At 37.2% G+C, this 13876-nt stretch overlaps 1 protein-coding gene across 3 annotated transcripts in view; it reads left to right on the top strand.

Moving 5' to 3' along the window:
* Positions 1–4149, top strand: part of NLRP3 (NLR family pyrin domain containing 3) — a 55175-nt gene extending 51026 nt beyond the window's left edge. For all 3 annotated transcript variants that reach the window (XM_030314931.2, XM_030314918.2, XM_030314909.2), the window contains one exon: positions 2875–4149. In XM_030314931.2, the coding sequence (XP_030170791.1) occupies positions 2875–2974 (100 nt within the window). In that variant the 3' untranslated portion in view covers positions 2975–4149. The remainder of the gene's footprint in view (positions 1–2874) is intronic.
* Positions 4150–13876: the final 9727 nt, after the last annotated feature.

Here is a 13876-nt window from a genome sequence, read left to right as displayed (position 1 = left end):
TGGATTTTCTTCTACTTCATGAGCTGTTTCTGCTCAGTCTCCTTTGCGGATTCTCTTTATCAACCTGACCTGCACATGCTGCATCCCCAGGATGCAATCATTGAGCTAATTTTTCTTCTCTAAACTCTATCTTGTGTTTGCATCATCTAGTCTTCTGGCTTTATCGTATATGTCCTGTGTCACCCAATTTATACCTGCATGAATTCCATGTCCAAACGCTAGTCTGACTTTCCATTTGTCTAATAAACCTAAACTTTACATGTCCAAATTCAAACCTGCATTATACCTCCCACCCCATCTAACACCTGCTTCTTTCCCATCTCCACCAACGCTTACTCATTGTGAATTGCTCAGGCCAAAAAAGAAATCTTGTGTCACCTTTGACACCTTTTTCTTATGCACATGTCCAACGTGTTGGCATGTCCTAATAGCTCTTCTTTCATAACATACCTGCTTGTTGATCTCTTCTTGCCAACTTCATGACTTGTACCCTGGTTCAAGCCATTGTCCCCTCTTATCTGGATTGTTTTGGTGGCATTCTGCCAGGCTCCTCTGCATGTAGTATTCTTACCATGGCAGTTGGAGGGTGCAACTAAAACATGAGTCAGGGGCACCTGGGTGGCTCAGTCAGTTAAGCATCTGACTCTTGATTTTGGCCCAGGTCATGATCTCATGGTTTGTGGGATCAAGCCCCACCTCAGGCTCTGTGCTGACAGTGTGGAACCTGCTTGGGATTCTCTCTCCCTCCCTCTCTCTGCACCTCCCTTGCTTGCTTGCTCTCTTTCTCTGTCTCTAAACAAACAAACAAACATTAAAAAAAATGAATCAGTGATCATATCATTCCTACCAACATGCTCTAGTGACTTCCTATCACATTTCAAGATCCACAAACTCATGGTATTGTGTAAGGCCTCATGTGATCCGGCTCCTGTTGCTTCTGCAAATTCATCTTCTCCTAATACTTGTTCTTTGTGCTCCACTGATATCTTTGCAGTTTTGAAAAAATACTGTCACCTTTTCATGTGCTGCATCTTCTGCCTAGAACTCTCTCTCCTTTGATATCCACATGTCTTGTTTCCATGTATCCTTAAATTCTCTGCCTAAAGGTCTTCTACGTGTCTGTCTCTGACCATCCTAATGAAAAGAACAGATCAGCATATCCTTCTTGTTTTTGCCTTTTTTTTCTTATTTTCCTCTGTAGTATTAATCAGCAGCATACATACACGCTATATCATTTCAGCAGAATACTTACATGCTATATCATTTTCTTTTTCATTTATTATCTATATCTTACCAAGTAATATAAATTCTATATTATAACAAGGACTTCTGTTCTTGTTCATGACCTCAAGGCTAAGAACCAACTGGAATGCAAGTTTGAATAAACAGAAGTTTGGATCAGCATTACATCCTTATGCAGACACAGTGGAGCATGTTTACTGAAGGAAAGCCAACATTCTCAGAGCTAAGATAAATAGAGGAACAAAGTGTAGGATATGTCAGGATGAAGCCAGGGACATTACTGTATGTGGAGTCCTGACCCACCCCAGAAGGACACTCTGGAGGTAAGGGACAAGCTTCAAATAGGCTGAAAAGCCCATGGATCCAATCAACCTATCTCATTAGCTCAGGCTGCCTTAAACAAACAGGCATTTATTTCTCACAGTTTTAGAATATGGAAAATCTAAGATCACAGTGCCAAGTAATTCCACTTCTAGTGAGAGCTTTCTTCTAGGCTTACAGAGGGCTGCCTTCTTCCTGTGTCCTTATATGGCAGAAAGAGAGCAAGGCAGGGACAGGGAGACAGAGTGTGTGCATCTCTTATCATAAAGGCAGTGATACCATCATGAGGGCCTACCCCCATGACCTTATCTAACCCTAATTATATCCCAACGGCCCTATTTCCAAATACCATCACATTGAGAATTAGGGCTTCCGTGTATGAATTTTGGAGAAATACAAACATCGAGTTCATAACACAACCAAATCAAGGTTGTTAGAAATGATGCAGGACAAATGGTATGATTTCTTAGCTAAGTTGCAAGGGAAACTTACAAAAATAAAAAGGGGGAAGAATGTATCAAAGAACACTTTAGAGGCTGCAATGTGTGAGCTTCATATGGCTCCTGATTCAATGAACATATAAAAGTGTATCAGTCAGTTGAGGAAATTTAAACACTGATTGGACATATGTTGATAATAAGAAATTGTTAACGTAAAAAAAAATTTTTTTAAGTTTATTTATTTTGAGAGAGAAAGAGAGAGCTTGAGCCAGGGAGGGGCAGGGAGAGGGTGAGAATCCCAAGTAGGCTCCACACTGTCAACACAGAGCCTGACACGGGGCTCAAACTCATGAACTGTGAGATCCTGACCTGAGCCAAAATCAAGAGTTGGGTGCTTAACCCACTGAGACACCCAATTGTTAACTTTTTACAGTGTGAAAATGGCATTGTGGTTGTGTTTTAAAAAGGCTTCATTTAGTGTCACATAGTTAAATATTTATAGATGTATGAAATGCTGTGTTTGTAATATCCATTGATGTGAGGAGTAGGGGGGCAATAGATAAAACAAGATTGGCCATGAGTTATTAATTGTCAAATCTGGGTAATAGGCATATGGGGATCCCTTATACTATTTTCTCTAAATTTACATATGTTGAAACATTTCCAAACTTGAAGGTTAAAAATATAACAGAAACAATATTTGGCATGAAGTGTAGCATCAGAGACCTTAGAAGTGTGTTAGGTTAAGGGAAGTAAGGAGATGAGATTTATTAGGCAAAAACAAACAAACAAACAAAACAAAACAAAACAAAACAACTCTGAGAGTGTTATTTGAAGAGTAGAACCCAAGGCTCTCTTTTGCTTTTTACAGGTTGTGTGGAATGTATTTCAATTATGATACAAAATGTGCATTAGAAATACTTCAAGAAGAAAAGCCTGAGTTGACCATTGTCTTTGAGCCTTCTTGGTAGCAGTTGAAGCTGGCCGCCAGATGCCAGCGTTTTGGCTCCCTGCTGTCCCAGTGTAGACAAGTGGGAGGGAGCACTCCTCCATCCAGGGTTAAGACCATCACTCCATGATTCTTCTGGTCCAGTGTGGGACAGCGAAACCTTGCTGATGGTGCCTTTGTGTCGAGAATATGAGCATCTCCTGTACCCCTGGCTTGAAGACACCAAGACAATGAAGTCATCCAAATGATGTGGTTCTCATTGTAGAAACTTAGTCGAAGAAGATGTTCCTCTTGGTGACCTCATATGACTAACTCATTTAAGAAAGCACTTTTTCTATTACTCTCTCTAAATCTCCTTTCCCTCATATCTTTTTTCACTCCTCTTTGCTCTGTTTACTTTTACCCATATCATCACTCTTACATTATTTCCCTTTACTGAGGGTAACAGAAAAAGTAAACTGTGTATTATGTTGCAATTTTGTGGCAGCAACTTATTTATTTAAAATTTTTGTAACAGGTATATTTTCTAATAAAATAATTCATGTTTATTTTACCTGGTGAAATTTCAAAAAATATAAAACCTTTTGTATTTATTGATTTAAATGCTCTCTTTTCCTTAATTAAAGGTACCTAGAAATCTCTCTACTTTAACGATAAGTTAAATTGCTTTATGCATTTAAAAAATCTCTTTACCAAATGGTTCAGTTGTAATGCATGGGGAAAAAAATCACCTTCCTCTCATTCTGATGGTTGAAATTTCAGCTCTGGTAGGACAGGAAGTTGAAAATCATATACAGGACAGTATTAGAGTAGATGGAGCCTGTACTCCTAAATAGAAGTATTGTGTAGAAAATACATTTTGCCTTCAATTATAAGAGCTTATCTTGGATTTATCTCAGGAGCAGTTCATCTGCCACTCTTTGCATAGCATTAAATCATTAATAAATATTGACTAATTGCTTCTCTACACATGGGGCAACTCTTGAACCACACAGAATTGTTCAGGATGGAAACATTGCTTCATCTGTCAAATGAACTATCCAGACTTTGCTACTCAAACTATGGCCTATGGACTGTTGATATAAGGAGCTTACACAAGAATGTAAATCAATCCCATTCCTAGGTATGCTTTTTAGATAAGGTGACTTTTTTTTTCTTGGTAAGACTGTCTCAATAAAGAAAGAAGTATATGATTTATATTCTGTTAGAAACTTTTTTTTCTTTTTCTTTTTTGCCTAGGACCAGCCCTTTTTAGTAACTCTGGTCTAGATTTTTGTTTTTTGCATCTGGGTGAAGTGAACTATTACAGACTGTCTCCCTGCTAGAGACGTCTTGACACACAGGGTAAAATGTAATTAAAGCACAGTTAAGCTTGAAAGAGGAAAAAAAAATGGGCACGAGGAACTTAAAACTGAGTTAGGAATTTACCCCTCAATGACCCAGAGGAAGATCTGAATTAATACACATTCCACAATAGGACTATTAATTTGGAAATATCCATGAGGCATTCCACACCAGCAGAACTAAAAAATAAGTAAAGTTGCTGGATAGAAGATCAATCTATAAACATCAACAGCATGCGATTGGAAAAAAAAAAAATCATTCTCAACCATCTTAGTAAAGATTGGATCAGGTATGAAGCAGCAATGCATACTAAAATCTAAAGAGAAGTTTAAATCAGAGCAGGATACTTCTGTAGTCTGAGAGTTATCTCTCCTCAGTTGGCTAATCAATTGCTAAAGAAGAATAGTAACTTTATAAAGAACAGGAACTAGATAGTACCCTGACCACCTAAAAAAAAGATCGATGGGTGCAAATGGATGTCTGCTTTTGGGTGAGATAACTTGAGAAGGAAATATTGTCACTTGTGTGTAATTCTGGCTGAGAATGCATACCCAGAATCTAATTATCAGGAAATAACAGATCAACTCCAAATGAGGAAGTTCTATTAAAAAGGAGAGTACTATCATCATCATCATTATTATTATTTATTGTTATTATTTTTAAGACAGTGAGTGGGGGAGGAGAGGCAGAGGGAGAGAGAGAGAATCTCAAATAGGCTCCACACTGACCATGGAGCTCAATGTGGGTCTTCACCCCATGACCCTGGGATCATGACCTGACCTGAAATCACTCAGCTGACTGAATAACCCAGTCTTCCCTTCACTGTGGGTTAGATTTGTATTTCCCTGATGATGAGTGATGTTGAGTGTCTCTTCATGTGTCTGTTAGCCATCTGGATGTCTTCATTGGAAAAATGTCTATTCATGTCTTGTGCTCATTTCTTAACTAGATTATTTGTTTTAGTTTTAGTTTTAGGTTCTGTTTTTTTTTGGGGGGTGTTGAGTTTGGTACGTTTTTTATAGATTTTGGATACTAACCCTTTATCTGATATGTTATTTGCAAACATCTCCTCCCATTCTGTAGGCTGACTTTAGTTTTGTTGGTTGTTTCCTTCACTGTGCAGATTTTTTTTTTTTTTTTATCTTGGTGAGGTCTCAATGGTTCATTTTGCTTTTATTTCCTTTTCCTGCAGAGACATGTCAAGTAAGAAGTTGCTGCGGCCTCAGTCAAAGAGGTTGTTGCCGGTTTTCTCCTCTAGGATTTTAATGGTTTCCTGTAAAGATACATTTTAAAAGTGGAGTTAAATGTACAGTAATGTGACTATAGTCAACAATACCATATTGTATTCTTGAAATTTGCTAAGAAGGTGGATCTTAAGTGTTCTCATCACACATGAACATACACAACAATGTAAAAGGGTGACTATGTGAAATGATGGACATGTTAAGTAGCTTGATTGTGGTAATTATTTCACAATGTATACTCATTTCAAAACATCACATTATACACTATATATTATATATATGTAAATAAATAAATTTGGATAAAAAACAACAAATTGCATTGCATGACACGCAAGCATATAGACACAGATCAACAAACTAACAGAATGAAGTTATAATAAAAGCATATTGTTTCCTTTGGGGAGAAAAATAAATGTATAAACCAGTTAGAAGAAAACAGAGCAAAATATGTAAGATATAATCTTAATGTGTTTCTTGAAATAGACTTAAAATGACAAAAGGTTGGCAAGTTAAATTATTTTAAAAAGTAAAATTTTTGAGTATTGTTGCAAAGTTAGAATTTTAGCCCTATCTTAAGCCCTCCTGTGCCGGGCTGGGGTCCACGTTTTACTCCAGCCATCATTGTGCTCACCAGCTGCACACAGATACAATGTGACAGACAGCATGTCCCATCAGTGGACTGCTTATCTCTTTGCCTTTCACCCTGGCAGCTTCTGTGACAGTGCATAGGGCACTTGCAGACGTGCCCCAGGCTCAATCTGCCAGGACAACAAAGCTAATGACCTGTGGAGCTGACTTTGATCATCTGGGTGGGGGCCATGATGAAGACCCCTACTTCCTTTCTGAGATAACATTCTACAAGCCCTTCTGAAGACCTTGGTGGGTTTGAGTCCCTGGATTTAGTTGTAGGGGCCAATTTATTAGGCTTCCCTGGCATTCACTTTCCTTTTGCTATGGGTCCTACTGTGTCGCCTTACCCCACCCAGGCCATTCCAATTCACATGTTAAAATCCTAACCCCCAGTACCTCAGAGTGTGACCTTATTTGGAAATAGGGCCATCGCAGATGTAATTAGTAAAGGTAGAAATATAGTGGATTAGGATGAGTCCTAATTTATAACTAATGTGACCTGATATAAAGGAGTGGAATTTGGACACAGATATGCATACGGGGAAAACACCATGTGAAGGCAGAGATCTACAAGCCGTGTGATGCCAAGGATTTCCAGGAGACAACCAGAAGCTAGGAGACAGGCATGGAATGGATTTTTCCTCATTGCCCTTTGAAGGAACCACCTCTGCTGGCATATTTCTAACCTCCGCAACTGTGAGGTGATACATTTGTATCATTCAAACTACACAGTCTGTGGCAGCCCTAGTAAATGAATATAGCCTACAACAGCAAAATGTATAGTCAGGTTAAAATGGCACCATTCACTCTCAGAATTGAGGCTATCACTGGCATTCAGTGGACCCTTCCCAGTGACCAGACTTTGAAGAAATCCTTGTGGAAATGAAGGAGGTCCACCCTATGTATGTCCTCATCTTATTTAATTACAACTGCAATTATGCTTTTTCAAATAAGGTCATATTCTGAGGTGTGAGGCATTAGGGTTTCAATATATGAATTCTGGGAAACACGATTCAACTCATAAATCTACCCTCTCCCCAAATTCATGTTCTTTTCACATGTAAAATATATTCACCATCTCTCAATGTTCCCTAGAGTCCTAACTCATTCCAGCATCTAATTTCAGGTAAATATCATCTAAATCAGATTTGGGTGAGATTTGAGGGAAGATACATCCTTTCCAGCCTTGAATGTGTAAAATCAGACATCATACCATGTGCTTCCCAAATACAGTGGTGGGGCAGATGTAGGATAGATGTCCCCATTCCAAGGGAGAAGAATCAGGAGGGAAATAGGAGTCATTGGTCCCAAGCAAGTATGTGACCTGACAGGACACATTTCATTAGATTTCAAGGCTTAAGAATAATCCTCTGTGGTTATGCTCTGCCCTCCTTGTCTGGCCCCTGGAACTGAGGAAGACACAATCCTACCCCTGGGCCTGTACCTTCTGGTCCTGATGGCCATGGCAGTCTTGTCCAACTCTGAACCAGCTTTGGGATTATTCTTTCCTTTTCTTGAAGGTTAATGTATATTTCCAGATACATAGCTTTGTTGGCCCTTTTCCTGCCTGTAGAATCTTACATGGACAGCATTCCCTCATTTCATTCTGTATCCGTCGCCTTAAGCTTCCAAGCTGTCTTGTTTCTGTGGATAAAACATTCACAAAAATGTTGTTGGTCTCCTGTGCAATTCACAGGGATCCAAACCATCAGAGAAGTAGGTCTTTCATAGATCTTTCCATATACCATACCTCTATTCCTGGCTTCAGCTAAAAAGGTTGATTTGGTAATGTCATTGCTGGAATGTGAAAATTATATGTATAGCTATTTATAAATATAAATAAACTGCTATTTAAGTAAGGTATGGTTTAAATATTTACTGTTTATCTAGTGCCAAACAATTGGATTAAGAGGTCTTAATGTTTCAGTACTTTGTCTAGTGGCTCCACCTAGTGGATCTGCTTATTTTCTGTATAAGGTAACCCTTTCAAATAACAGTTCTGAATCTTTCTCATTCTTTTACAACTTATTTTTCTCCTTAGTTTGTTCATTACATAGTTTTTGCTACTGGGAGTGGTTGTGAATATCTCTGTCATGCTCCAAGGTTTAATGGGAATCAATCTAAGATTCATAATTCTTGGCTTCTTTTACAGTAAAATTCTTGGCTTCTTTTACAAATTCTTGGCTTCTTAGCATAGTGGTTACAATTGGGACTCTAGGTCCTAGACTACTACTGGGTTTATTATTATTAATAAACAAGTCAGTATTTCATAGTGATATTTACTGTTTCAAAATAAGACGAAAGTGTTCTTAACTTCTTTGGCATTATTTATTTATTTTATTATTATTATTTAATGTAATTTAGTATCAAATTGGCTAACATAAAGTGTGTAAAGTGTTCCTCTGATTTTTGGGATAGATTCCTGTGGTTCATAGCTTATGTACAACACCAAGTGCTCATCCCAACAGGTGCCTTCCTCAATGCCCATCACTCATTTTCCCTTCTTCCCCCACTCCCCATCAACCCTCAGTTTGTTCTCTGTATTTAAGAGTCTCTTAGGGTTTGCCTCACTCCCTCCCTGTAACTTTTTTTTCCCCTTCCCTTCCCCCATGGTGTTCTGTTAAGTTTCTCAAGATACTCATATGAGTGAAAACACATGATATCTGTCTTCCTCTGACTGACTTATTTCACTTAGCATAATACACTCCAGTTCCATCCACGTTGCTGCAAAAGGCCAGATTTCATTATTTCCCATTGCCAAGTAGTATTCCATTGTATATACAAACCACGTCTTCTTTATCCATTCATCAGTTGATGGACATGTAGGCTTTTTCCATAATTTGGCTATTGTTGAAAGTGCTACTATAAACATTGGGGTACAAGTGCCCTTATGCATCAGCACTCCTGTATCCTTTGGGTAAATTCCTAGCAGTGCTATTGCTGGGTCATAGGGTAGATCTATTTTTAATTTTTTGAGGAACTTCCGCACTGATTTCCAGAGCGGCTGCCCCAGTTTGCATTCCCACCAACAGTGCAAGAGGATTCACGTTTGTCCACATCCTCGCCAGCATTGCTGGTTTCCTGATTTGTTCATTTTAGCCACTCTGACTGGTGTGAGGTGTTGAGTGTGGTTTTGATTTGTATTTCCCTGATGAAGAGTGACATTGAGCATCTTTTCATGTGCCTGTTGGCCATCTGGATGTCTTCAGAGAAGTGTCTATTCATGTCTTCTGCCCATTTCTTCACTGGATTATTTGTTTTTTGGGTGTGGAGTTCGGTGTGTTCTTTATAGATTTTGGATACTAGCCCTTTGTCCGATATGTCATTTGCAAATATCTTTTGCCATTCCGTCGGTTGCCTTTTAGGTTTGTTGACTGTTTCCTTTGCAATGCAGCAGCTTTTTATCTTGATGAGGTCCCAATAGTTCATTTTTGCTTTTAATTCCCTTGCCTTTGGAGATGTGTCAAGTAAGAAATTGCTGCGGCTGAGGTCAGAGAGATTTTTTCCTGCTTTCTCCTCTAGGGTTTTGGTGGTTTCCTGTCTCACATTTAGGTCTTTCATCCATTTTTATTTTTGTGTATGGTGGAAAAAAGTGGTCTAGTTTCATTCTTCTGCATGTTGCTGTCCAGTTCTCCCAGCACCATTTATTAAAGAGACTGTCTTTTTTCCAGAGTAAATTGGATATTCTTTCCTGCTTTGTCAAAGATTAGTTGGCCATCCTTTTGTGGGTCTAGTTCTGGGGTTTCTATTCTATTCCATTGGTCTATGTGTCTGTTTTTGTGCCAATACCATACTGTCTTGATTACAGCTTTGTAGTAGAGGCTAAAGTCTGGGATTGTGATGCCTTCCACTTTGGTTTTCTTCTTCAATATTACTTTGGCTCTTTGTGTTCCTTTGTGAACTTCCTTGGCTTTATATCTTTATTTTATTTTAGATATAAAATCTTGGTTCCTAAGCACATTGACATCATTATATATTTACTTTATCTAGCTATCATCTCTCTCTATCATCTATCATCCATGTATCTATGTATCTTTCTATACATTTATCATCTGTCAATTATCTATCTACCCATCTCTCTAATTATCATCTATTATCTATCATCAAATTTTTTATCTATCATCTATCTATATCATCTATGTATCTATCATCTATCTATCTACCTATCTACATATCATGTGTCTATTATCTATCTATCTATCTATCATCCATCCTGTATATAGTTACAAAATAATGCCAAAATTCAAGGCCAGTAAATAAATGCAGTATAAAGTTTCTTTATGGTTCTTTTTACCTGTGACATTTCCCTGTGGTTTGTACAGTGACAGTCTGGTTTGATGGCACTTTGAAACTCAGGTCTGTGTAGAAACCACACCCCTTTATGCTGAGATTGAAGCCTATTCTGATTCTTCTCCATTGCTTTTCTGACTGGATACCTTTAGATTCTGCTTTTTTATGTTTGAAGCTAAGTAACTTCATCAACATTTTTCTCCAAAAACTGCATGTTCTGTTTCAGTTTTTGCCTTTTAATCCTCAGATTTAGTTTTCTTTCAATTTTCTACTGCACAGTACTCAGGCAAATAAGTAGTTTTATTTTCCTCCTGGACAGAGGGGACTGCATTAGCAGATTATGCTTTTGTTGATTTCTTTATTTATATTAACATTACTTCAAAAAATCCTGTGGAATGACACTTGTTTGAAGATGGATCTAATTTTCCAACTTAAACCCATCACACTGCATGTGGAACATATATTAAGAAGACTTTGAAAGTAGAGAGAAGAGACCAGATGGGGACCTCAGGACACAGGGAATGACACTGTGGTGAGGGCCCTAGGTTTGTGTCTCTTTGCTTGTTTGTTTTTAATTCCTCTATCCCAGACATGGAGCTGAAGAATCTCTTTTCAATGAGTGGTGCTGCAGCAATTGGATATCCACAAGCCAAATAAACAAACAAACCTTGGCCCTACCTTACATTTTGTGTAAAAATTAACTGAAAAACCAGTGTCTGGTTGGCTCACTTGGTGTAGCATGTGAGTCTTAATCTCAGGATTATCAACTCGAGTCCCATGTTGGGTGTAGAGATTACTTAAAAATAATAAAAACTTTAAAAAAATGTACCATGGGCTTTATGTAAAATGAAAAAACTATAAAACTTTAAAAAACAACATAGGAGAAAGTTTCTACAGCCTGGACCTACGGCATGGTGAGGTTTTAGGGATGACACAAAATGCATGACCCATAAAGGGAAGAAATTGTCAAATAAGAATTCATCAACATTTAAAATGTTTGCTCTGTGACTTTGTTAAAATTATGAGAAAAACAAGCTACAGATTTTGGGGGGGGGGGGCGTATTTCCAAGCTATGTGTCTGACAAAACAAACTTATGTGTAGAATATTTAGGAAATCTCAAATTCAACAACAGAAAACAGCTAGAAAACAGGCAAACAAGATACATTGAGGAAGATACACTGATGAAAGATGAAAAGTGTTCATCATTGATAGCCATTAGAGAAATAAGTAAAATCATAGTGAGACATCATTAAACATCTACCAGAATGGGTAAAATTGAAAAAAAAAATAGTGACAATACCAAGTGCTTGCAAGGATGCAGAGAAACTAGAATGCTCATATGTTGTTGGGAATGGTAAACTGTATTCCTGTCCTGGAAAGCTTGTGTCAGTTTTTTACAAAATTAGATATTTACTGTATGACTCAGAAATTGCACTCTTAGACATTTATCCCAGAGAAACACAATTCTAATGATCACACAAAAGCCTGTTCATAAATGTTCATAGGAGCTTTATTCCTGTAGACCCAAACTGGAGACAGCTCAGAAACTTTCAGCGGGTGAAGGAGTTGATGAACCGGTACATCAATACAGTGGAATAACTATTTGGCAATAAAAGGGAGAAAAAAAAAAAACTATTGATATGCACAACAGCCTGGATGAATTTCCAGAGATTTATCCTGAATGGGAAGTGCCAATCTTGAAATGTTCCTCTCTATATAATTCCATTCATATAAACTTCTCGAATTGACCAAAATGTAGAAACACAGAATAGGTGGGTTCATGCCAAGATTTAAGAGGGTGTGATGGCGCTGTGAGAGAAGCAGGTGTGGCTGTGAAGGGCAACATGAAGGATCCTTGTGGGAATGGAAATACTCTGTATCCTGTGGGTATCAATATCAGTATGCTTGTTGTTATATTGCAATACAGTTTTGCAAGTTTTTACCACTGGGGGCAGTGGGTAAAAGGTCTATGAGCTACCTTTATTAATTCTTACAGCTGCATATGCATCTACAATTATCTCAAAATACAATGTTTCATTTAAAATAAACCCAAGGTGTACAAGATATTTAAACACACTGAAAGCAATTAAAGACTAAAAGGAAATGATTTTCCTTTAACACACTAAAAATATTACTGTATCTGAAAGGGGAAAAAAAGTTAATAGTAATCACTAGAAAGTTATTATCCTGCAATAATATAATTTGACTACAGTAAGAAGTTTACAGAATGTTAGAATGATGTAACATACCAATTAGTAGAAGCATAAGCTTTATCTTTCATGATTGTTCTGTTTCTTGAAGGAACTTAGAGAAGTAAGTAATTTACTATTGTGATTAACCTGATTGAGGTAAAGTATCATCAGAAGCTTCAAACTGCTAAAATAGAAATTCTAATCTTTTAACATGAATGAATTTCCATTAGGGATCATGTTAAAACCACCAACTTCATTTCAGGAGATGTCTTATCTCACATAAAGAATGTTGCTAGATATAAAATGTCACTGGTTTACCTCTAAATGATCCATTCCCTTCAGAAAACAGAATGTAGTTTTAATAAAATGGGACTTGTAAGTTTTTATTACATTTATAATGAATGCTTTTCAGTTTTTTATAGGCTCTTTGAAGGAGCAATTTAGTTTCTTTATTAAAACATGACTTTCTATCTTTCACAACTTTATATCTTTCAATTTTATGTTGCTACCACTCTGAATATAAGTGAAGATATTGAAGCTTTAGTAAAGGTATAGAGTTATTTTAAAGTTATAGAGTTATAGGCATATATATGGGATATATGTTTGCAAAATCACAGGGAAAAGTACAGAAGATTAAAATCTCTTTTCAATCTGATTCCTTCTCTATCCTGTCCATCATATAAAACCTCTCAAAACCAATCAATGGTTATATTAAGGTATATAACATATTTGGATATTAATAAAACAGGATTCATGATATTGCCTTTTCAGAATACAGCATAATAAAATCCTTTTACGTTAACTTATTGGTGCAGTAGAGAGTATACCAACATTTAATTTAACTTGGTGGATATTTAATCAGTCTTTTTATTATACCTAGAACATCCATATAAAATTGACAGACACACTGGCTTTATTTACATCATTTAAGTTGAATCCAAGCCCAACAGCAGAGGTTATTACAAATGAACTAAAGGCAGATATAGGCAATTATGTTTGTTTACTTTCCCAACTAAAGAACCCATTATAATAAACTCAGTCCTATTTAAGAAGTTGATATTAAAGAAATAAGTAAGGCATTCTTTCTGCCCATTAAAAACTCACTATCTGCTGGGGAAAAGGGAGAAAAGATATACAAACATTCATAATCCATTGTGATATGGCTATAACAGATATCTGTATCCAGAACAGATAATGCAGAGCAGTAATGGGGCCAGTGGGGA

The sequence above is a fragment of the Lynx canadensis genome, chromosome A1 (genome assembly GCF_007474595.2).
Source record: "Lynx canadensis isolate LIC74 chromosome A1, mLynCan4.pri.v2, whole genome shotgun sequence".
Lineage (NCBI taxonomy): Eukaryota > Metazoa > Chordata > Mammalia > Carnivora > Felidae > Lynx > Lynx canadensis.
This window is presented reverse-complemented; position numbering and strand designations above follow the sequence as displayed.